The sequence below is a fragment of the Xyrauchen texanus genome, chromosome 14, assembly GCF_025860055.1.
Source record: "Xyrauchen texanus isolate HMW12.3.18 chromosome 14, RBS_HiC_50CHRs, whole genome shotgun sequence".
NCBI classification, from domain to species: Eukaryota; Metazoa; Chordata; class Actinopteri; order Cypriniformes; family Catostomidae; genus Xyrauchen; species Xyrauchen texanus.
Window position 1 is genome coordinate 15,518,101 of NC_068289.1, and position 23,019 is coordinate 15,541,119.

General features: G+C 38.0%; 1 protein-coding gene across 1 annotated transcript in view; it reads left to right on the forward strand.

The window, feature by feature from the left end:
* vwa8 (von Willebrand factor A domain containing 8) overlaps positions 1-23,019 on the forward strand; it is a 163,012-nt gene that overhangs the window by 83,379 nt on the left and 56,614 nt on the right. Inside the window, exons 25-35 of the mRNA XM_052143089.1 lie at positions 727-932; positions 7,664-7,815; positions 11,492-11,600; positions 11,719-11,857; positions 12,399-12,586; positions 15,208-15,330; positions 15,429-15,493; positions 15,727-15,852; positions 18,845-18,954; positions 20,710-20,864; positions 20,971-21,163. Coding sequence (XP_051999049.1) covers positions 727-932; positions 7,664-7,815; positions 11,492-11,600; positions 11,719-11,857; positions 12,399-12,586; positions 15,208-15,330; positions 15,429-15,493; positions 15,727-15,852; positions 18,845-18,954; positions 20,710-20,864; positions 20,971-21,163 — 1,566 coding nt within the window. The remainder of the gene's footprint in view (positions 1-726; positions 933-7,663; positions 7,816-11,491; positions 11,601-11,718; positions 11,858-12,398; positions 12,587-15,207; positions 15,331-15,428; positions 15,494-15,726; positions 15,853-18,844; positions 18,955-20,709; positions 20,865-20,970; positions 21,164-23,019) is intronic.

Sequence of the window (23,019 nt, forward strand, 5' to 3'; positions counted from 1 at the left end):
ATATTACCTGGAGCACACTGTCCTCGATCATTTTTACTAAGGCTGTTAATTTAATATGCTTATTTATGACTTATAGAGTGAATGTGGCATTATGGGTTAAAGCACTGAACTGGTAAGCAGAAGGTTGCCGGTTCAATCCCTACAGTCACCACCATTATGTCCTTGAGAAAGGCATTTATCTCTAGGTTGTTCCTGGGGTATTGTACGTGTAATAACTGCACTGTCACTTTTGGAAAAAAAGCGTCTGCCAAATGCATTATAAAAAATTACTCGCTCCACAATAACAGAGAGCAGGCAGTACAGAATGACTAAGGGCTATTTAAACAGTAGACTTTCGTGTGTTCAAAGTGCAACCAAGTGTAAGTGAATGTGGAAGTCTCAAGACATGCTTTAATAAGTCTTAAAAATGCAGTGCTTATGCTGTGAAACACTGAAGAGGGGAAAGAAGCCCTGCCTCAGACAGATTGACAAACTCAATTGCAAAATTCATTGATCGCATGACTCAATAATGTCTTTAAATTATCTTCATATCTTTTTCTCAGCAAATATTTATCAGAGATTTTTTTTGTGATATATATATGATGAATTAATCAGTGTATCATGTAATTAATTTGATAAAAATTAATATAAATTGACAGCCCTATTTATCATATTATTACAATTACAAGCATTTTGTTCATATTTTAGTTTTTTTTCTAATACTCAGTTCATGATTCACTCTGTCAGGGGACATATTTAGCTGCCATGCAGTGGACAACCCCAAACCTCAGCAGGAGTTTACCATGCTGAAGCAATATGGGCCAGACGTTCCTGATGCTATTCTCCAGAAACTGGTGGCTGCCTTCGGAGAGCTCAGGTCCATGGCAGACCAAGGAACCATCACATACCCGTACTCTACACGAGAAGTGGTCAACATCGTCAAACACCTGCAGGTACTTGTCAAGTGTGCTGTCTCACCCTCAGACAGCACACCCATGGTCCACCCACACTCAGTTCACTGACCATCTGATGCATATTGCACATAAAACTGGTAAGCGTTTCTGCAATTTACAAGCTCCAGTCAGATTGGCCATCTGCAGTGCAGCCTCTTGGAGTCAGGTGAAAAGTATTTTATCAGTCTGTCGGGAAACTAAATTGTGTTACACGTACCAGTATTGTGAGCGCTTTTGGGAAGAAATTATCACTGATTTGACAAAGTTTGGCAGTTTATTGGTATTACATTTCTAAAATATTTGTTTTTGTTTGAGACAATTTGTAGCAAGTAAACTAGATTTTAAAGGAATGTTCCGGATTCAATACAAGTTAAGCTCAATCGACAGCATTTGTGCCATAATGTTGATTACGCTTAATGTTGATTATCAAATTTTTTTATTTTGACTCGTCTCTCCGTTTCTTAAAAAAAAGCAAACATCGGGGTTACAGTGAGGCACCTACAATGGAAGTGAATGGGGCCAATCAGTAAACATTAAAATACTCACTGTTTCAAAAGTACTGCCACAAGACGTAAACAATATGCATGTTAACATGATTTTAGTGTGATAAAATCACTTAACTTAATGTAAATTATAGCCAATTTTACATCTTTGTTGCCATGACGACTTGATGCCATCAATTCTAAAACCCTTAAGCAACTGTAAGACCAACAATTTAAATAATTAACAGCTATGATATGTAAGTGAATTTAAGTGCTTTTATAAATTTATAAGCTTCACACTTTTGCTTAAAGCCTCCAAAATTGGCCCCATTCACTTTCATTGTGCCTCACTGTAACCTCGATTTAAAAAAAAAAAAATGTTATACCCTATAAGCTCTGAGGGTGTTTTTACATTTACATTTACATTTATGCATTTGGCAGACGCTTTTATCCAAAGCGACTCACAGTGCAATTATTACAGGGACAATCCCCCCGGAGCAACCTGGAGTTAAGTGCCTTGCTCAAGGACACAATGGTGGTGGCCATGGGGTTAGAACCTGTGACCTTCTGATCACCAGCCCTGTGCTTTAGCCACTACGCCACCACCACTCCTTTTTAAAGATTTCCTCCCAAAAAAAAAAAGAAGGAAAAAAAAAGGAGGGTGTGTTTGGTATCATTGTTAAGAAAATGTTTCCAGTTTTTTTAAATGGTAGATTATGGTACATTCTGAGACTCTCAGCTTAAGAAACAGCTGGGGAATTTTTTTTTATCCTAAAATGTACTTTTTTCATATTTTTCTTATTTGACATTATATATCTCTGGGTGTAAATAAGGTGGCTGTGAAAAACTGCTTTTGTTTTATTTCCAGTCTTGTAAACTGTATTGGAGAACTGTATTTGTGTTAATACGAGAAAGCAATCAAAAGTTGTAGCATTACAAGTATAATTTATCATAGTGTCCAAAAACGTCTCCATGCGTCCTAAAGCCTCTTCAAATAAATAAAACATAATAAGTGTACATAAAAAAACGAATTACACATGCAAACACAACAATGACTAAAGGTATGCATAGCATGAAGAATGAGTTTTCACAGAATGAGTGCCTTTTGACTCTTACTTACATTACATGACTGAATTTAATAGCATATCTAACTGAATTTACATGGCGCCATCTCCTGGTGGCCATATGTAACATTGTGCTTTGTGTGGATTATCTAATGATCTATGCATCCGATTACCTTGTGTGTGGGCTCATTTGAAAGAGAATCACCTCCTCTAAATAATGTGATATTGTATGTTCAGTTTATTTTCCGTGAAGTTATAAGAGAAAACACAGCATACAAGCAACACCAACATAATTGTCATAATAACCTGAACAGTGCATATTGCTTTATAAATTATCAAAAAGGAACATTTCTGATTTGTCTGCAAATTTCAAAGCACTTGTTCTGTTTTGGTCGTAATGCCTACATGCATTGTAAAGTATAGCGTCTAAGCTTTCATTCGATAGCTATTCTGTGTTGTAATCAACATTGTGCCATAAATGTTGTCAATTAACTGAACTTGTATTGAACCCAGAATATTCCTTTAACAAGCAGATCTGTATATTCCACATTTTTCTGTCTGTGAAATAATTAGTACTTATTTCATTTGGAAGGACAGAAATTCTGATCACAAAGTCTACACAATGTTGTACAAAGGCAAAACACAGTAAAACGTCTGTACACATTTTGTCAAAATTTAGTTTCTATATTGTGTCTCTAGACTAGAATCTTTCCTGTGAAGGATACATTTGACTCATCTCTACTCGGATTCAGAGAAAACTAAATATCGCAATAGCTTCAAAATCCACACTTCTGTTTTTCTCTTTGGTTTTGCAATTTGCGTTTGTAGTGCAGTGTTATTATGATATCATCTATATCAGGTAAACCAGCTCCTATACAAGACCACTCATCAGGCAATACACTCTGCACCCAATCCCCACGGTACATCAAACCTTGGTCTGAGGGTGTTCCCCATTTTAATAATTCAGATTTTTGTGTGTATGTCTTCGCTGATGAACTGGGTTATGTTTAATAGATGAGAGCGAGTGACCCCATCTCTGAGTGCAAAGGTGCCTTTAGAGAGAGAGAGATACCACGTCTCTTCACTCAACCCACTCACAGACTGATCTGACACATACAGGCCACACTGCCATTCTGGGCAACCTGTCTCTGGGGTTTAACTCTGCTCACAGACACACAAATTACGAGTCATCTCCTCTGTCTCTGCTTCTCATACCGCTCTTAGGAGTGAGAGAGATACAGATCGTTGGATGTAATTCATCTGTCATGTTGGATAAGGAATCAGTTTTTAGACTCATCTGCCCCCCCCCAAGCATCAAGGGAAGCAAGCAGCAATCAGTGGGCTAGACTGCCTGTGAAAAGTTAATGCACATTTGTCTGAATGTATGTTTCTCGTGATCTTTTGATCTTAAGGCCTATGCTGAAATGATTGAAATTAGTTTTGTTTCAAATCTAAAATTTTTTTTTTTTTTTTTGGGTGAATGAAAAGCTGCCAACATGTGTCCAGCATACATGGGGAACTCCTTTAATATTGTTTAAATAACATTCCATATGTCACCTCATGGAGTTGGTTGAGAGAGTGTGCAGAGCTTTAATCTAAATTATGGCTATTTTGAAGAAGCTAAATTATGAGATATTTTTGAGTTGTTTTAACTGGTAGTGCAAGTGTTATAAGCACATACAGTAGGCCTACCTCCATACAGAAAATATAGTAAGCAGTTTCCTCTTTTTCCTCTGTAATATTAAAAGGGACTGAATGAACAGCTCAGAGCCTTGGCGTCGCTGTTAATTGAGCTATGATGCTCATGTGGGCGGCAAGAGTTTAGAGCTGCGTTCCGATTCTCAGGGTCCCTACGCAGCTTTCACTGCTTCCTACTGACTGAGCACGGGATATCTGTTGAAGTTCACTTCATTTGTCAAAATGTGTTCATTTGGAATAACCTGCAGCGTCATCAAAACACAGACAATGCTTGTCGCGCAGATTACAATTTCATGTAAATGACATAGTACTTGTAGAAATGCATATAAATTACTTCCATATACAGTATAATAATGTACTGTATGTAATACATCAACATGTATTCTTATAAAATATACGTTTTTATATATTTACATATATTTCTCCAGACTCGTAACCTGCGTGTAAAATGACCGTTGCTCTTTAATATAAAAATAAATGTTTCGTAATTTTATAACATTTGTGACATTTGTTTGCAGTTTTGTGTGTTGTGTTTTTTGTTTATGTTGTTTCATTTTATGTTGTGTTTTGTATGTTGTTTTGTGTGTTTTGTTTTATGTTGTGTGTTTTGTTTCATTTTGTGTTGTATTTTTCTATGTTGTTTTGCGTGTTGTGTTTTTTGTTTTATGTTGTTTTGTGCTTTGTATGTTGCGTGTTGTTTTATGTTATGTTTTTTGTTTTATGTTGTTTTGAGTTTTGTTCTGTTTTGTGTTTTTTGTTTTATGTTGTTTTGTGTTTTATGTTGTTTCGTTTTGTGTTCTGTATGTTGTGTGTTTTTTGTTTTATGTTGTTTTGTGTTTTATGTTGTTTCGTTTTGTGTTCTGTATGTTGTGTGTTTTTTGTTTTATGTTGTTTTGTGTTGTATTTTTCTGTTTTGTTTTATGTGTTGTGTGTGCGGTTTTGTTGTGTATTGTTTTGTGTTTTTCTATTTTGTTTTGTGTGTTGTGTTGTTTACAGTCACTTTGGTTAAAAGCATCTGCCAAATGTGTACATTTTAATGTAACTTTTTAATTACTTGGTAGGCCTAGTTCTTCGTATAAGTGTGAGATGTGTTAATTTTGTCAGTGGTACAGTGACTTTTTCTTTGGTGCACAAGTGGACCCAGACAGGGGACATGGGTGATTTCTGCTGAAGCGTTTTAGGCAAACACTTTTATTTTCCTGCAATAATCATGCAACTTAATTATCAAAGAAAATGTTTTGTTACATTCAAATTCAAATACACTTGGTTTCAAATAAAATATCTAAGACCATACAGTATGTGCATCAAGGCTCATCTTGTCAGGAGCATGTGCATTAAACCATAGGCCACAACTCCTTCACACAGTCTAGTATTAGCTCAGCTCTATCTGGGTTACACAGGAACCTCTGATCAATAACAGCAATTGGTAAGGAATGGGTCCTCGCTAATCAGGCCTGCCATGCCTCCTGCCTACCTTTTACAACACACATGCAGATAATGTGAAAAAGACTTGTTTGAGTGGATCGTCCATCACTGCCAAAAGCATCTTAATCAACACATGTAACTGCTCCTCACTCATGGGAGATCACAATAAATGAAGTGTAATGTACAGGTCAGCTGGGTCAGAAGAAACTGATTTTGTTTTCACAGTTGCCTGCACAATCACTCATGTTATAGACTCTACATTGAACATTTACTTGAGTCATGTAGCTGGTAGCCTATTGAATCTGAGTTGATCGAATGTCATTTCACATTGATAAATGTGGGTGACTGTTCTTTCAGGAAAACTGCCTGCTTTACAACTAGCTTTTATTAGCATCTTTTAAACTGGTGTTTTGGTATAATGATGAGTCCTTCTGCAAGTGCCGGATTTGTTGATCAGTCTCAGGCTTGTGTTTGTGGATAGCATGTTCTTTTCTGGGCCAGGACTGATAAAGGTCGGCAAATGAGCTGCAATACTGTGAGACTTTAATCAAACTCATCGGTCACCATAGTAACAGAAATGCATCTTAGATTTAGATACATTAATCACTATTAAAGCCAGCAGAGCCAGTGGTGACAACAGCAAATCCTTCCCACTGCTCTAACACACTATTTTTGCCTGGATTCACCACAGAACTCAGTTGCAAATGCTTTTTAAATTCCAATTCAAGTCCAGCATTTCATTAAAGTAGCACACAGGATGCAACATTGAAATATTTAATATATTTCAGATTTAAAATGTAAGAAAGCAGAAGTGAAATGAAACTAAATAAAAAAAAGCTTTGTAGAACTGCTGTACAGTAAGTGTACATTTCATGTTTCAGTGTGACTATCCTAAACATTTTATTATAAACACAACATATGTGGTATTTACAGAAACATTATATATTCAAATAATGCCACCTATAAATTAATTAAATACAATTTTCAATAGTTCATTACATTTATTAAATCATTTTATGGACCATGGTAGAACAAAACTCCCCAGAATGTTCTAATTAACCCCAAATTCTGATGTCAATATTTATGTATTGTATTACATATTATTAAAATTTATTATAAAGTTATCAGAAAACAATATGACTAGTTGTATGCAAAATTAAAATGTATGACTGTGTTAATTGTTTTGACAGTATTGAACTACTAAAAATAAACTCAGCGAAAAGAAACGTCCCCTTTTCTGGACACTGTATTTTAAAGATAATTTGGTAAAAATCCAAATAACTTTACAGATCTTAATTTTAAATGGCTTAAACAATGTTTCCCATGCTTGTTCAATGAACTATAAACAATTAATGAACATGCACCTGTGGAACGGTTGTTAAGACACTTACAGCTTACAGATGAAGACATTGAATTAATGTCACAGCTATAAAAACTTTAAAGGACTTTAAAGAGACATTTCTACTGACTCTGAAAAACACCAAAAGAAAGATGCCTAGGGTCCCTGCTCATCTGCGTGACACTGTGACCACACCAGATACTGTCTGTTACTTACCACCACATTAGGGACACATTCCATTTCTGATAGTTTTTATGTTCATACAAATATATACACATGTTAATTTTGCTGGGGGAAAAAAAGCAGTTGAAAGTGAGAGGACGTTTCTTTTTTGCTGAGTTTATGTAATTATTTAATTTTTGTCTCTTGTGTTGCACTAAAGAAATTCCTCTGTTAAGTGACTGTTCAATTTCCTTGACATGCAATTCTGTAAATTCCTCTTCCTGTCAGTCCAATTCAAATTCCACTTCAACATCTTGTGGGTTGGGGCCAATTCAAATTTCATTTCCAACTCATGAGTTAAGGGAAGCATACTACTAAGTTCTGCATTTTTTCCCAACCCTTCTCTCTGGAATTTGATTTAATAATATTAATATTACCTACAGTTTGCCCTACTCACTGTCTTATTTGTAATGATGGAAAATTAAGATCAGAAATCTTTTAAATTTAGGTTATGTAGTATAATGACTAAATGCTTTTTGTCTTACCCTCATTTTTTTCCAGAAATTTCCAGACGAGGGACTGGCCAACGTGGTGAGGAATGTGTTTGACTTTGACTCCTATAACAAGGACATGCGAGAGGTTCTGATCACAGCTCTGCACAAGCACGGCATTCCGATCGGTGCCAAACCCACCAGTGTGCACCTGGCTAAGGAGTAAGAGCTCAGCTCTACCTTTACTGTCTATGAACGCTCCAATACATCATAGACAACCTTGTGAAAGTTATCTAACTGATACAAATAAAGAATACCTCTAGAGAGGACCTGCCCTATGGTCCTCAATAGCGCACACTTGAACTCATTGTGAAGTCTGCAATTTCTGGACCACTAGTGGCACTCAATAGAATTGCAAAACTTATTAGCAATTTTCAAATGGTCCCCCTCTCTGCATTGGTCAGACAAACAGGTCTCAAACTCAGAGCATTGGTTGACCCAATGTTGTTAGTATGTCTCATTCGGACCACTCAAACAATTAGATTGCTGGTAGTGGATCAGAAATAACACACTTTACCTTTAACTAATGCGTTTAATTCATAAGCTGCTAATTTCACTAAAGATACAAAAGACAAACCCCAAACATACATGAATGAAAGATCAAACTTACACAGAACACAAAGTGGGTTCTTAAGGTCTGAGACCATATTACAAATCTGATATTCAAAATGTAATTTAAACCTGGGAATAAATAACATTTTAGAACTTTAAAAATATAACAACTCCTTTGTGCGAAAGGTCAGAATTCCTTGCTTACATTGAAGCACACAAGATGCTCTTTGGAACCATCTCAAATCATGCTGGATAACATGGATCATCAGGTTTTGCACAAACCTGAGTGCATGCTATCACTAAAACAAAAGGGGGACATGACAAATACTAAGAAATTCTGAATTGTTCATTTTTCGACTAATCTTTTCTATGTGCTATATATGATTTGTTAGGATTTTTTTTATTTAAATTTGTAATTACATTCAAAACTAAAACATAAGCATTTTTACTAGTGATATCAGTCTTTTGGACCCAAATGTATTCAAAAACAATAATAGATTTTTTTCCCCAATTTGGTACGCCCAATACCCAGTGCGCTCTAGGTCCTCGTGGTGGCGTAGTGACTCACTTCAATCAGGGTGGCTTGTTGAGCACGTTACCACGGAGACCTAGTGCATGTGGAGGCTCACAATATTCTCTGTGGCATCCACACACAACTCACCACACGCCACCGAGAGCAAGAACCACATTATAGCGACCACAAGGAGGTTACCCCAATGTAACTCTACCCACCCTAGCAACCGGGCCAATTGGTTGCTTGGGAAGCCTGACTGGAGTCACTCAGTACGCCCTGGATTTGAAATCACGACTCCAGGTGTGGTAGTCAGCGTCTTTACTTGCTGAGCTACCCAGGCTCCCCTTTCGTTGTCATTGTAAAACATCTAGCCTTATTATTATTTTATTTGTATTTTTTTACATTTATGAAGTGCCAGATTTCAGCATTATATAATGAAAAATAATCTCTCTTTCAGTAAAGATTATTTAATTTGCTTAGTATTGTAATTGATTCACTTTCAATAAAGGAAATATTTGTTTCTTCCGTCTCATATTTGTCTTATCTCACTTGTTCATGAGTGCAAATTTTCTGATGTCTGGCATCAAAACCTTAAATCTAGACATTTTTTAATGTTTTGAAGAAACAAATATTTCACTTTGATCTTTCACAGATTCTCTGAAAGATGATTTTCAAAAGAATGAAATTGAAAACTACACCGATGAGTTAAACCATTATGAACACTCAGGTGAAGCAAATGGCATTGATAATCTCCTAACTAGGCCACGTGTCAAGGATTGTGTAGAGTAGATGGTAAGTGTAATCAGTTCTCGTAGTCAATATGTTAACAAGGACCAAATTGTCAGAGCATCTCCGAAACGGCAAGGCTTGTGGGGTGCTGTCTGTCAGCGGTGGTGAGTACCTACTGACAGTGGTCCGAGGAGGGACAAACCAGCTCATCGATGCACAAGGTCAATGAAGGCTATCTCGTCTGGTCTGAACTGACAGAAGGTCTACTGTGGCCTGTCACAGTACATTTAATGATGGTTAAGGGAAGAATGTCACAACACACAGTGCATTGCACCCTACTGTGTATGGGGCTGCTTATACTCAGATTGGTCAGCTTGCTCATGATGACCCCTGTCCACCGTCGAAAGTGCCTACAATGGGCACGTGAGTGTGGGAACTGGACCTGGAAGAATGTTGCCTGGTCCGATGAGTCCATTTTCTTTTACATCACGTGGACAGCTGTCGTTTACCTGGGGAAGAGTTGGCACCAGGATGCACTGTGGGAAGCCGTTGGAGGGAGTGTGATGCTCTGAGCAATGTTCTGCAAGGAAACCCTGGGTCCGGCCATTTATGTGGACATCAATTTGACATGTGCCACCTACCTAAACATCATTGCAGACCAGGTACACCCCTTCATGGCAATGTTATTCCATGATGTCACTGACCTCTTTCAGCAGGATAATGCGCCCTGCCACACTGCACACATTGTTTGGTAATCCACTGGTTTGAGGAACATGATGAAGAGTTCAAGGTGTTGCTCTTGCCTCCAAATTCTCCAGATCTCAATCCGATTGAGCATTTGCGGGATGTGCTGGACCAACATGCCCAATCCACGGTGTCTTCACCTCACAACATACATGATTGAAGGATATGCTGCTAATGTCTTGGTTCCTGATACCACAGGACACCTTCAGGAGTCTTGTAGAGACCATGCCTCAGCAGGTCGGCGCTGATTTGGTGGCACGTGGAGGACCAACAATATATACATATTTAAAAAATGTATTATCTCTTCATAGAAGTGTTTTATTGCTAGTAAATTATGTTAATGTTTCTTTTATATGTCACCTGATTGAATTGCAGTAGTTGTGTAATGTTTCCTCTGCATGGAAATAGTAAGTGCGGAATAATCAGATGAGTACGGTAACTATAACCTACTTAAATGCCAATGAAGTTCAGCCTCACTACAAATAAAGCAATCTGACCTCAGAACTAGGGCAAATACACTACCATTCAAAATTTTGGACACCTTTGACTGATTTTTTGTGTCTCATAAACACATAAAGCCTTGTGCTAAAATGCTTCAAATGAGTTTTGTAGACAAATAGAAATGACTGTATGCCAATGTATACATTTCTTTACAGAATTAAAAATGTTTTTTGAGAGCTATCTAGACAAAGGGTGACTACTTTAAAGAAGCTCAAGGTAGTTTAGATTTGTTTAACATTTATTTTGGTTACTACATAATTCCTGAATGTTATTTTACAGTTTTGATGACTTTGTTATTGTACTAAAATATGTCCTGTAGCTGTGTCCAAACTTTTGACTGATAAAATGTCCTTAAAACAGATACTAACATTTTTAAGTTGTTTTAGATTATAGTGTTGATTGAATGATTGATTGACAGTGAGGTTTAAACATCACTTAAGTGTCTCATATTGAACAAGTGTTTGAAGTTGTTGTGCATTTCTTTATGTTAAATTACTTTCTCCTAATTAGTGAGCCATTTGTAGTGAGCCTTTTCCTCAAAAGGTTTAAACACTCTGGCACTATCAAAACATTGCTCTGTTTGTTTTAGCAACAAGCCCAACTTAGCAAAATTTGTTCAACCAATGCCGTGAGTGTGGCTGGGACTTATCGTTTCGACATTTACTGTACAAAGCTTTTGTTATTCTGTTTTGTGCTGCTGGTGATGCACAAATTACATACTCCACCTTTAAAAATGTAGAGAATTAGTTCGTTTTTTTTCACTGAAATAAAGCCAAATACCCCATTCCCTCTTCCCAGGTTGCCATTGCCAGACTATAAGATGGCAGGGTACTGGACCATCAATCAGGGTGGCAATGCACGCCGAAAGCTGCTGTGTCCAACAGAGTCCCATCGCATAGAAATCAAGGTATTATGAACCTCTTATTGCCCATGCATGCTACCTCTGCTCCAATTAAACAATATTTCAAAGTCTTTATAAGCAAACTACACTCTGACAGTACTGTGATATGTGTGGTGCTGCTCAGGGCCCAGTGTTTCTGCGAGTTCAGAGTTATCCCTCTGAGAGACACGAATCCAGAGCTATGAGCTTCACGGAGGAACGGGCTCACTGGCAGATCCCCATGAACGAGGTTAACATCGTCTGTGATGTCACCACTGCTAACGGTAGGCCAGGACTAGAGCGTTAAAGGCAAAGTTCACCCCCAAAAAAACTAAATTCTATCATCATTCACTCACCCTCAAGTTGTTGGGCAGTATTTTTTTATCTGAACCCAAAAAAGATGCTAGAGCTTTTTGGAATTGTATCAAAGAGTAACAATTTTTGGTTGGTTAGGGTTAGTTCACAGCTCACACGGTGCTGTTTTAGGACCTCAGACTATTAAAAATTTAGTACACAAGTCATACAGACTCATATTATTAGACTTTTATGGTGTTTATTTAGAGATTGACAGACATGGTCACTGTGAAGTGTTGTTGTATGGAAAAGAGTAGCGTGAACATTCTTCAAAAGTTCACCAATTTGTGTTTCACCAGAAACATCAGTTTGTCAGTTTGGAATGACATTAGAGTGATTACTGTAAATAATGACAGATATTTACTTTGGAGGTGAACTATTCCTTTAATACCTATTCCTATTAAATTATGTTACATTCATCTTGAATGCTAAAACAGAAAGTTATTTATTTATTTTTTATTTCCCCCATAGATTCAATTTATGTTGCCACGTGTAACCCTGTATCACTGTATGCAATGAAGGAGAAAGGGGGCTCAGTACAGTGCATTGAGCTCAATGACATCTTCCCTCATACCATCAGTGGAGTTTGGCAGCCCTTCGTCTCTGTGGCAGCACTGGGCAGCCCGCTGCAGGACCAGGTGGTGCTGCACGAAGAACAGGTGTGTGTGTGTGTGTGTGTGTGTGTGTGTGTGTGTGTGTGTGTGTGTGTGTGTGTGTGTGTGTGTGTGTGTGTGTGTGTGTGTGGCGCGTGTGTGTGTGTGTGTGAGACCTGTAACCCATCTGAGCATAGAAACAGAAGATTATAAATATATTTTCATTAAACCCGAAGGGGAAAAACTGTTTCTGATAATAGTGGATAGAACTAGTAAATGGGCAGAGATCAAAACAAGTTGGAGTTGTGAGCTAATAGATTTACTGTAGTCTTTGGAAATGTGTTGTCTGAGCCATGATACCATTTGAAGTTAATGTTTCATAAAAAGTGTTTTACAGTCCCTTAAGGTAGACAAAAGCATTTGTTGTTTTCCACTGTACTTTAATGGATGTTTTTGTAACTATTTTAGAGGCTTTGTTTTATCCCTGGTTGAAATTTAAAGGGCCACATTGTGCACTTTCATAGGATTTAGATTTTTCCCTGACATTTACTTATCGTTTTTATCGTTTTCATTTACTTTAAGGTTTCTTGTACCAAGAACAGATCTAATTTAGCATTACACCACCAATTTCTACCCTCTCTCGAACCATTAAAATTAAACAGACTCAACTTTTATTTTATTGTCAAGATTAAGAAAGACGTTTTTGGCACTGTACCTTTATCCTCGTGAGGCCATGCATACACATGGCTTGGCTATACACATCACATTATTTTATTTCATTATGACCAATTGATTTCAGTTCAAGAAGTTCTGAGCTGTCATTAAAGGGTTAAACTTTGGACATACAGTGTCATGTGACAAAACAACATGGCGCCGATCACAGCGGTGTTTATTAATTATGTTTTTACATCGAAACCCATTTTTTTTGCATGTATATTAGGTGCTACTAGTTACAAATCAAAATGGAAATTGTTAAGGCACACCGAGAATTGATAGTCATGCTCGGGTCTGAGGAGGTGATGTGTGTAATTTTTGAATTTTTTATATCTTAATATGCAGAAAAATTATAAGATATAATTCGTAGATTCCGGACCAGCCTGACACAGCAACATTGGATCAACTAATAGCTTTCATTTGGGAAAGGACAATCTATTTGGGTGACCAATAAAAAAAGATCCCAAACCAGTTTGAAAATAATCATTATTTTTGCAAAAGACGCTAAAGGCGCAGAAGTTATGCGCTTCTGTGGTTTTTGCTACTGTACCTTCAGTTTTGGGTAGCAATGGACTACATATAATCTGGATTATATAATCAGATTACAAAAACAAGTACTTGTAATGACATAGATAACATTACAATAAACGTGTAAGTAGATTACAGTTACAGTTGTTTCTCAGGGAATGACAAATAGCAAATTGCTATTTGATTTCATGTTTACTAATGTTTAATGAAACGAGAGTAAATTGGTAATTAAGTATTTGAATACACTTAAAATTTATGATTTATCAAAACATGCACTAATCCAAAAATAATCATATTACATTACATAATCTAAAAAAATTACATAACTGGTTACAATTTTTGTTGTGTAATTTGTAATCTGCGCCAGATTGCATAAGTAATCTACTCAACATTAAGACTTCTGTATGTAAATTACCTCTGTTATGATTGGTGAACAGTTGAGTAACAGCATGGTTGTCTAGACGGAGCAAGTAGCTAAATACTGACTAGGCTTTGATATGTTGATGTGCTCATGATGACATAACTAATTTTTGCAGAATTTTGTGGTCTGGGTTCCCTGGGTAGAGAGCTTTGCTTTGTGTGCATTCGAGTATGTCTACGAGGACAATTCTGTTTTCCGAGATATTTCGCCTTTAATGGCCATATTTACAGGTATTCCATATCCCTTTTCATTATTTTACTTTCCTAATAAGGTACCAAACCAAAGAACAAGAACCAAATAGGAAGGGATTTCACATTTACAAAATACAGCTGTTGCATATTAGAGTTGAGCATGGTGGAAACCTTAAAACACCTCTGTGTAACAGTGGAAAAATGTGGCATGGTGAACATGATTACTTATTGCTAATAAAAATCTAAAAATACACAATTCCAGACATAACTGGGGGTTGTCTAGGGGTTGTGGCTCTCCCAGTGCAGAAAAAGTTAAGGCTGAACAGTGCGCCTCATGACTATAACAGTCCATCTCAGCCAAAACAACCATCTTTCTAGAAGTGATGCAAGCCATCTATAAATAATACAGACAGTACGAGTGTGTGCAAGTCTGGGCATAAGAAAGTCATCATGCCGCAGATTAATTGGTGAGGGCCTGTACCTCCTCACAAACCTTACCTATAAAAGTCAACTTTTATTTTATTGTAAGATGCATTGTCAATGAAGGCTGGAATTACCAAAGTGTCCACAATGTACCGTAGCTCTGTTCCAAAATTAGTTTGAATATGTGTCTAGCCTTATTTATTTCACCAGACACAGCAGAGAAAAAAAACGGCCCATTTAATTAAAAGGGTGAGAGACTGGGTGGAAAACGGCGATGTTAAACTACATTATGCCTGTCCTTGGCACATAAAACCTTTACTTATATTATAAGGGGACTAAGGGGAAAAAAGAAAATGATTTGACCTTAACAAAAATGTAGTTAGGTGGACATCCCTGTCTCTGTTCTATAGGGTAACACAGTTCTGCATCTGGACTTGGTTACTGGTGCTGTCAGGAGACTGGTTCTGTCTCAGGACAAAGAGGAGGAACCGGTGCGTAAGACTTCAAACTGGTGGAGCAATAAAGAGAGTCAGGTAAAAGCCGTGCCATTATCTGTTATTAACTATTATGTCATACAAACACATCGCATTATCTTTAAAATTATCTTCAGCTTTTGCATTGTTGTCATTAGCCAGGATACAAAATGTGCAAGGAGTTCGCCCACAAGAACTGGCTTCTGTTCTACAAGGAAAATGGGTAGGTTTCATTTTCCATCCTATATGAGGCATGTCACTCCTACGCTTTGTTCCAAAATCTAGTGAGCTATCTACGTAAGCAGTATCAGGCATCATAGCTGCACTCCCAACATGAAGACTGTTCCAAGGCAGCTGCATATGTAGGCAGTTGGCAGCTCATTAGGATCTGAAACAGAGTTCTAGTGTTCTGTTCAGGCATGGTGTAATGATTTCCACTCTGCTGTACTTGGACAGGAGTCAGCTGGATGTTGTTGATGTTCTAGAAGGTCAGGTTCACACCATCTCCCTCCCCATCAACCTCAAGGCTGTGTTCCTGGTTGCTGAAGACCGTTGGTTACTTATTGAGAGCAAGACTGACAGGTGCCAAAGAACTTCATTCTACAGTTTCACAATGTCATATCTTAAAAGGATAGTTCACCCAAAATTACATTTCTGTCTTCATTTATTGACCCTCATCTTGTTTTTGAAGACTGTACAGATTGCTCTTTTACATGCTGTTGGAATGATTGGGAACTGGAGCTTTCATGCTTTGAATAGGATTCAGTTATCATAAAAGGTCACAAAAATCATATAACTTGTGTGCTGTATTCCAAATCTTTTGAAGCCATATAACAGCTTTGTTTGAGGAATAGATGAAACTTTAAGTTGCTATTTACGGTTTATCTTGCTATCCAGTGAGCTGTAAAGTTGAGAACCCTTACAACCGGATCACGAGTCAGTGAGTTGAATATCTGAGAACCGTGAGTAAATCATTCAGAGGTAATTTTTCTGTACAAATACATAACTGCTTAACCACCATACTACGATGCATTGTTGGAGAAACGAACTGGCTAGTCACGACTGTTTTCCGAAACATAGTAACTATGTCACACATCGTTCAAACCACGTTGTTTCAACAATATTGAGCTGATGTTAATGACATTACGCAGGAGGTGGAGTTAAAATGTTTGCGGATATTAAATTAATTTACACGTAATCCAGAAAGCTGTTTAATGTACAATAGCTGCAGAAGATACGAAAGCGGTGTTCACTGTGTAATGTGACAGATAGTGGGGTTTCCCTTTATATTAGACTTTGGGGTTCCCCCGACGCACTTGAAAACATACACACATGCGGAATCATTAAAAACATACAAGAACTTCACTCATGCATTAACATGGATACATAAGCCATGTTCTCTGACAGAATCCATTTGCTTTAAAGCACTATCTCTAAACAGCCTTTAATCCCTTAAACAGCTGCATTCATATTTACATGACATTGGAATTAGCCGTTTTCTTAAGTGCATGTAAACGTTGTCAAATTCTTAAGAAAATTAAAGTTATTTTTGATATATGAAATAAAAGATATAGAAGCATTAGCAAAGAGAAATGATGTCCACACAGTAAACTAACTGGGAACTCTGCTTCTAACCACAGGAAAAGAGCTGTAGTTTCAACCTCACAACTTTGTAATGCCGTTTGCAAATGTTCGTTGGAACTTTGGTTTTGGGAAACACCAAATTGTTGATGAGCAGCTGCCCAATGAGAACCTGAGTTCTGCCCTGTGACAGAAAATCGTCTCTCCCAACCGCATCCTCTGTGACACAAACACATATGCTAATGTTATTGTGGGCTTCCCTGATCTCATGGTGGGTAACAATTTTGATATATTAGTCATGAATGCCATGGAGAGCTAGGGCAGATGTTAAGATTTAAATAAAGATTTCCTTCTGCTCCACAGCAATCATGTGGCTTTAGAACACTTGGAATATAGCGCATGAGTCGTATGGACTACTTTTATGATACGTTTATAGTGATTTTGCATCCTCCAAGTTCCAATCCCTATTTATTGAAATTGCATGTACATTCTTCAAAAGTTCTCAGTGCAAGAAAGTAAGTCATATGGGTTTGGAAAGGCATAAGGGTTAGTAAATGATGACAGAATTAAATTTTATGGTGAAATATCCCTTTGAAGGGGTCCATATATATATATATATATATATATATATATATATATATATATATATATATATATATATATACACACACATGATGAGCCAAACCATAATGACTACTCACAGGTGAAGCAAATAACATAGATCATCATCTAACAAGGCCACATGTCAAGGTCTGGGTAGATTAGATGTAAGCGAACAATCAGTTCTCGTAGTCAACGTGTTGAATGTAGGAGAAATGGGCAGGAGTAAAAGACGTGAGTGACTTTGACAAGGGCCAACTTGTTGCCAGACATGCCTTCTGTTCCTTCCAGTCAGCAGTGGTGAGTATCTACCAACAGTGGTCTGAGCAGGGACAAGCCACAAACCTGCGGCAGGATATTGGGTGCCCAAGACTCATCGAGGCGCAAGGGCATCGAAGGCTATTCTGTCAGGTCCGAACTAACAGAAGGTCTACAGTGGCACAAAATTTGAATGATGGTTATCGGAGGAATGTGTCACAACACACCGTGCATCACACCTTGCTGCGTATGAGGTTGCATAGCCACAGACTGGTATAAGTTCCATGTTGGCCCCTGTCCACCATCGCAAGTGCCTACAATGGGCACACAACCATCGGAACTGGACCTTGGAGCAGTGGAAGAAGGTCGCCTGGTCTGATGAGTTCCGTTTTCTTTTACATTACGTGGATGGCCGTTTACATGTGCGCCGTTTACCTTGGGAAGTGATGGTGCCAGGTCGCACTTTGGGAAGACGACAAGCTGGTGGAGGCAGTGTGATGCTCTGGGCAATGTTCTGCTGGGAAAACCAGGATCCGGCCATTCATGTGGATGTCAATTTGACACATGCTACCTACCTAAACATCGTTTTAGACCAGGTACACCCCTTCATGGCAATGTTATTCTCTGACGACAGTGGCCTCTTTCAGCAGGATAATACATCCTACCACACTGCACACATTGTTCGGGAATGGTTTGAGGAACATAGTTCAAGGTGTTGCCCTGGCCTCCAAATTCCCCAGATCTCAATCCGATTGAGCATCTGCGGGATGTGCTGGACCAACAATTACGATCCATGGTGTCTCCACCTCCATCCATGGCAACTTACAGGACATTTGTAGTATCTGCTTATGTCTTGGTGCCAGATACCACAGGACACCTTTGGGGGTCTTGTAGAATCCATGCCTCGGTGGGTTGGCTCTGTTTTGGCAGCACGCGGAGGACCAACAGCATTTTAGGCCATGGTCGTAATGTTTTGGCTCATCAGTCTGAGCAATGTGTGGGAACTATATATATAGATTACACACAATGCTCAGACTTTGAAAAGGGTGTTTTCCTTTTAGAGTTATATAAGATAATTTGCATTAACCAATGTTACTTTGACGTCTTAAACTAAACCTGCTACCATCTTATGCAGAAAGTTCCTGTTGACAAAGCCTATGCACATGGGCTCAGAGGAGACAGGAGTGTGCCAGCTGCACACCATCACTGAAGATGCAGTTAACACCGGCTTTGGCACCAACTCGGGTAAAGAATCCCTCTAGCTTGAATATTTCAATGTACCCTGCTTCTTACCCAGTTATCTTCTAAGTACTTGTTGCTTTTTTGGCCACAACATCCAATCAGAAGTGAATCTGCATAAAATCTGACTTGGTATTGAGTTCAGGACTTGGTATTATGTCTAGGGGCGAGAATATCATAGGGAGTTGGGTTGGTGGACTCTTTTGACTTGGGTCTGTTAGCAACCACCTAGGAACACCATAAGAACCGCAAAGGAATGTGCTAGCAACCACTGAGAACGCCTTAGGATCGTGTTGGCAACTTTAGAATAAGTAAGCACCACTCACTGTTTGTTTTTGAATGCCTGAAATAGCAAGAGAAATGTATTGCTTAGCCTTTGTTTTTAAAGGCCATGGAATGTTGTTTATGGAAGATCAACATCTTCACAACACTATCTCTTGATGAACTACCCCATGTCATTTCTTCAGCGCTGAGGTTATGTGCCATTTCACCATCCAATGCATCAGTTTGTGATGCGTGAAGAGCAGAAAGAACCTTCATAACTCATTGTATCAGTTATTGAGATTAATGCCAGTGTCATACAGATAGACTAATGTCAGTACTTAGTGGGCATCATACATCTAAAGTGTCAGACACGCTTCAGTTTGCTCTGAAAAATGAGCGTGTTTTTGATGACATCAGAAGGATTGAGGTCTTAATCAAATCGAGCTTGGCAGGGTGTCACTAGAAGATCTAACGACCAATTAAATTGGAGTATAAAGATGTCATAAATGTAGAGTCATGGTAGAAATGCTTTGAACCCTTTTATGAGTTTAGCAGTGAAGGACACATTATCATCTCTATGTGAGGTCATTTTTGAGGGACGCTCTGAATACGTGTCCCACAACTTTACCTGTCTTTAGTTTTGAAAATAGCAACATTTCCACTTTATTAATCAGAGATAATAACTAGAATGTTCTGAACACAAATGTACAATTTCTTTTTGGTTTATTTCATAATGACATTATATTTACACTCAACTTCACTTAACTTCATATAGTTTAAAATGTGTATTAAAGAAATATAATTATGCATATTTATTAGAAACATTACTACTATGTCCTGACAGAAGGAAGATCTTTTGTGTCAACACCATCAGATATTTCTGAAAACATTTACAAAATTAGGAAATATCAAAGTCGACCTTAATCTTTCCATATTTCAACTGTGATGAGTTCAAGGTCTCATATGCTCTGGTGAGTTTTATTGGGTTTTCTGTTTTATGCTTCGAAATAATTATGCGTATATTTTCATAACCATGAAATGTGACCTGCTCCAACATTTTGAGTCACTTTGACTCAGAAACACATTCTGAGTTTTATGCACTAACGTAAAAGGGTGTAGTCAACATTTCATTTATTATATCTCGACAACAGTTTGGATTAGAAACGTAATAACAATTAAACTATTAATGTAATTAATCGCATATATCAATATTTGCTAAGAAAGGCCCCAAAATAATATAATTTTTAATAATTTTATATATAATCATTTAAATAATTGTAAATATTATATGATGTATACATAGATCAGAGGCTGCTCTTTTTGAATGGATGTTAATGGAGGAGACTCTTCAGTAATCTGAATCAGGGCCATTTCTATCTATAAGTGGTATAAGCAGCCGATTATGTATAATGTTATGTATAGCCGAGTGATGGTGTGGACTGAAAAGCACAAATTTGTCTCCGTACTCAAGAACCAGTGTCTTGTCCTGTGCTTCAGGTATGGAAGCCACTGCTCCTCAGGAGGTCTCAAGTGAGCAGCTGCCCAATGAGAACCTGAGTTCTGCCCTGGGACAGAAAATCGTCTCTCCCAACCGCATCCTCTGTGACGCAAACACCTATGCTAATGTTATTGTGGGCTTCCCTGATCTCATGGTGGGTAACAATTTTGATATGTTAGTCATTCTTTCAGTACCCTGTAGTATCATGTGTCACATCTATGGGTAGATTCTATAACATGTTTTGTATTGTTTCCCCACAGTCCCCAAATGAAGTGTACACCTTTAAGAGACAGTCACCCATAACAGAGGGGCGGGGACCTGATATGTTTTTTGGGTCAAGTAAACGAACAGGGCCTGCAAAGAGAGTTAACTGTGTCTGTCTATTAAGTGTCAATCAAGTGGTCCGAGCACTTTCCCCAACACAAGTACCGCTGTCTGATATTTTCCCTAAAGGTAAAGCGTTGAAGCATTCATGCTGTTTATCTTATACAAATATACATTGGCCTCAAAAAGTATTTGTACACTTACACCACACTTAAAAATTTGTGAATATTTGTATTACATAATAATATATAAAAACAAGTACCATTTATGTTAAAGAAATATAGCACAAATGATTGTTTAGGTTTCAAATGATAAAACAATACATATATTGTTCAATAGGTATTTGGACACTTCTGGTTATCAAACATTGTGATGTATAGTTAGTCCATAGTTATTGTGATAACTTACAGCTGTGGTTACTTTGCTAGGACAACTGTGTGAACTTGTGGAAAGTGACTTCACACATTCACTAAAAAAATCCCCTTGACACCAGTTGGTGTCATTACAGCAATGGCTAAGGAACGTGAAAAGCTGTGGCCCAAGTGACGCACTACACACTACTTATACAAGATACACTATGCAATCAGCCATGTAGTGTATATATTTTCAGTACTATTATCCTAAATGGAACACTTTTTTTTAATATACTGAAGCATTTACCATTTCACAGCTGACGGAAGTAACGTTTCAAACTCATACGATTGCGCTTGTTAGCTTTAGCGCATTAGCTAACCTCAGTTCAACACACTTGTATCTCAAACAATGTACATGTTCACACAACGTGGGTCTATAGTAAAGCATTCAACTCACATTTGTAAAGGGTTGTCTTCACTGAAGTTTTGCTAGTTGCTACATTCTTCATTATTTACAATTGTTTTGTCAGACAAGCAACATGGCCTGGTAACTCTGCCTACGCTACATACGGCAAACCGTGAGCGCTGAGTGCAGGAAGTAGGGATGGGCGATACCACTTATTTCCTTTTTGATCCGATACCAATCATTTCAAATCCAATATCGTCGATACCAATACCGATACTTCTATAAAAACTGATTTGTTTGCGAGGTAATTTAAAATATAATTTTTTGTCGTTATTTTATTTAATTATTTTACATTTGTGAGTCCAAACAGAAAATTCTTGGTTAACCATGGTTTTACTACAGGCACACAGGGGGTTTCTATTACAGCTGCTAACAGAGAGACAGTAAATCTGTCATCTTCTCCCATCTCCTGTCTTAACCCACCACTCTCTATTTTTTGTATTCTTCTGGAAAGTCATTCAGATGAAATAGTGGATTTTTTCTTTTGCTCTTGGAGCAAATGGGTAAGTGAAATTATTATTTGCTGTGGTCTCCCATTCACTCCCATTCATCGCTGTTGAAGCGTTTAAATGCTTGTGCATCAGACCCTAGAAATGCCCCACCCCTTACTGAAATGGAAAATATTATTGGTTAGCATATATCCAATCACGTCTGAAATGAACGCTCTGATTGGTCGATCTGTTTAGTCGTACTGTCTGTCAATTCACTCAATGGTGCTGCGGTATCACGTTAGTAGATTGAAAAAGTTCCAGGTCAAAAGACTTCTTGTTGTTCTGGCGGCCATACGTATTATCACTTGTTTTAGGTGGGCATGCGCAAAATCCTAAAAAAGATAGGTGGACAAGCAGGTTCTCTGATTTTCTATCATTACCTCTACAAGGCACTGATCCCTCTTTTTTTTTTCTCCCCTTTTCTCCCCAATTTGGCATGCCCAATTCCCAATTCGCTCTAGGTCCTCATGGTGGTGTACTGACTCAATCCGGGTGGTGGAGGATGAATCTCAGTTGCATCTGAGACCGTCAACCCACGTATCTTATCACGTGGCTTGTTGAGCGCGTTACCGCAGAGACCTAGCGCATGTGGAGGCTCACGCTTTTCTCTGCGGCATCCACGCACAACTCACCACGCACCCCACGAGAGCGAGAACCACATTATATCGACCACGA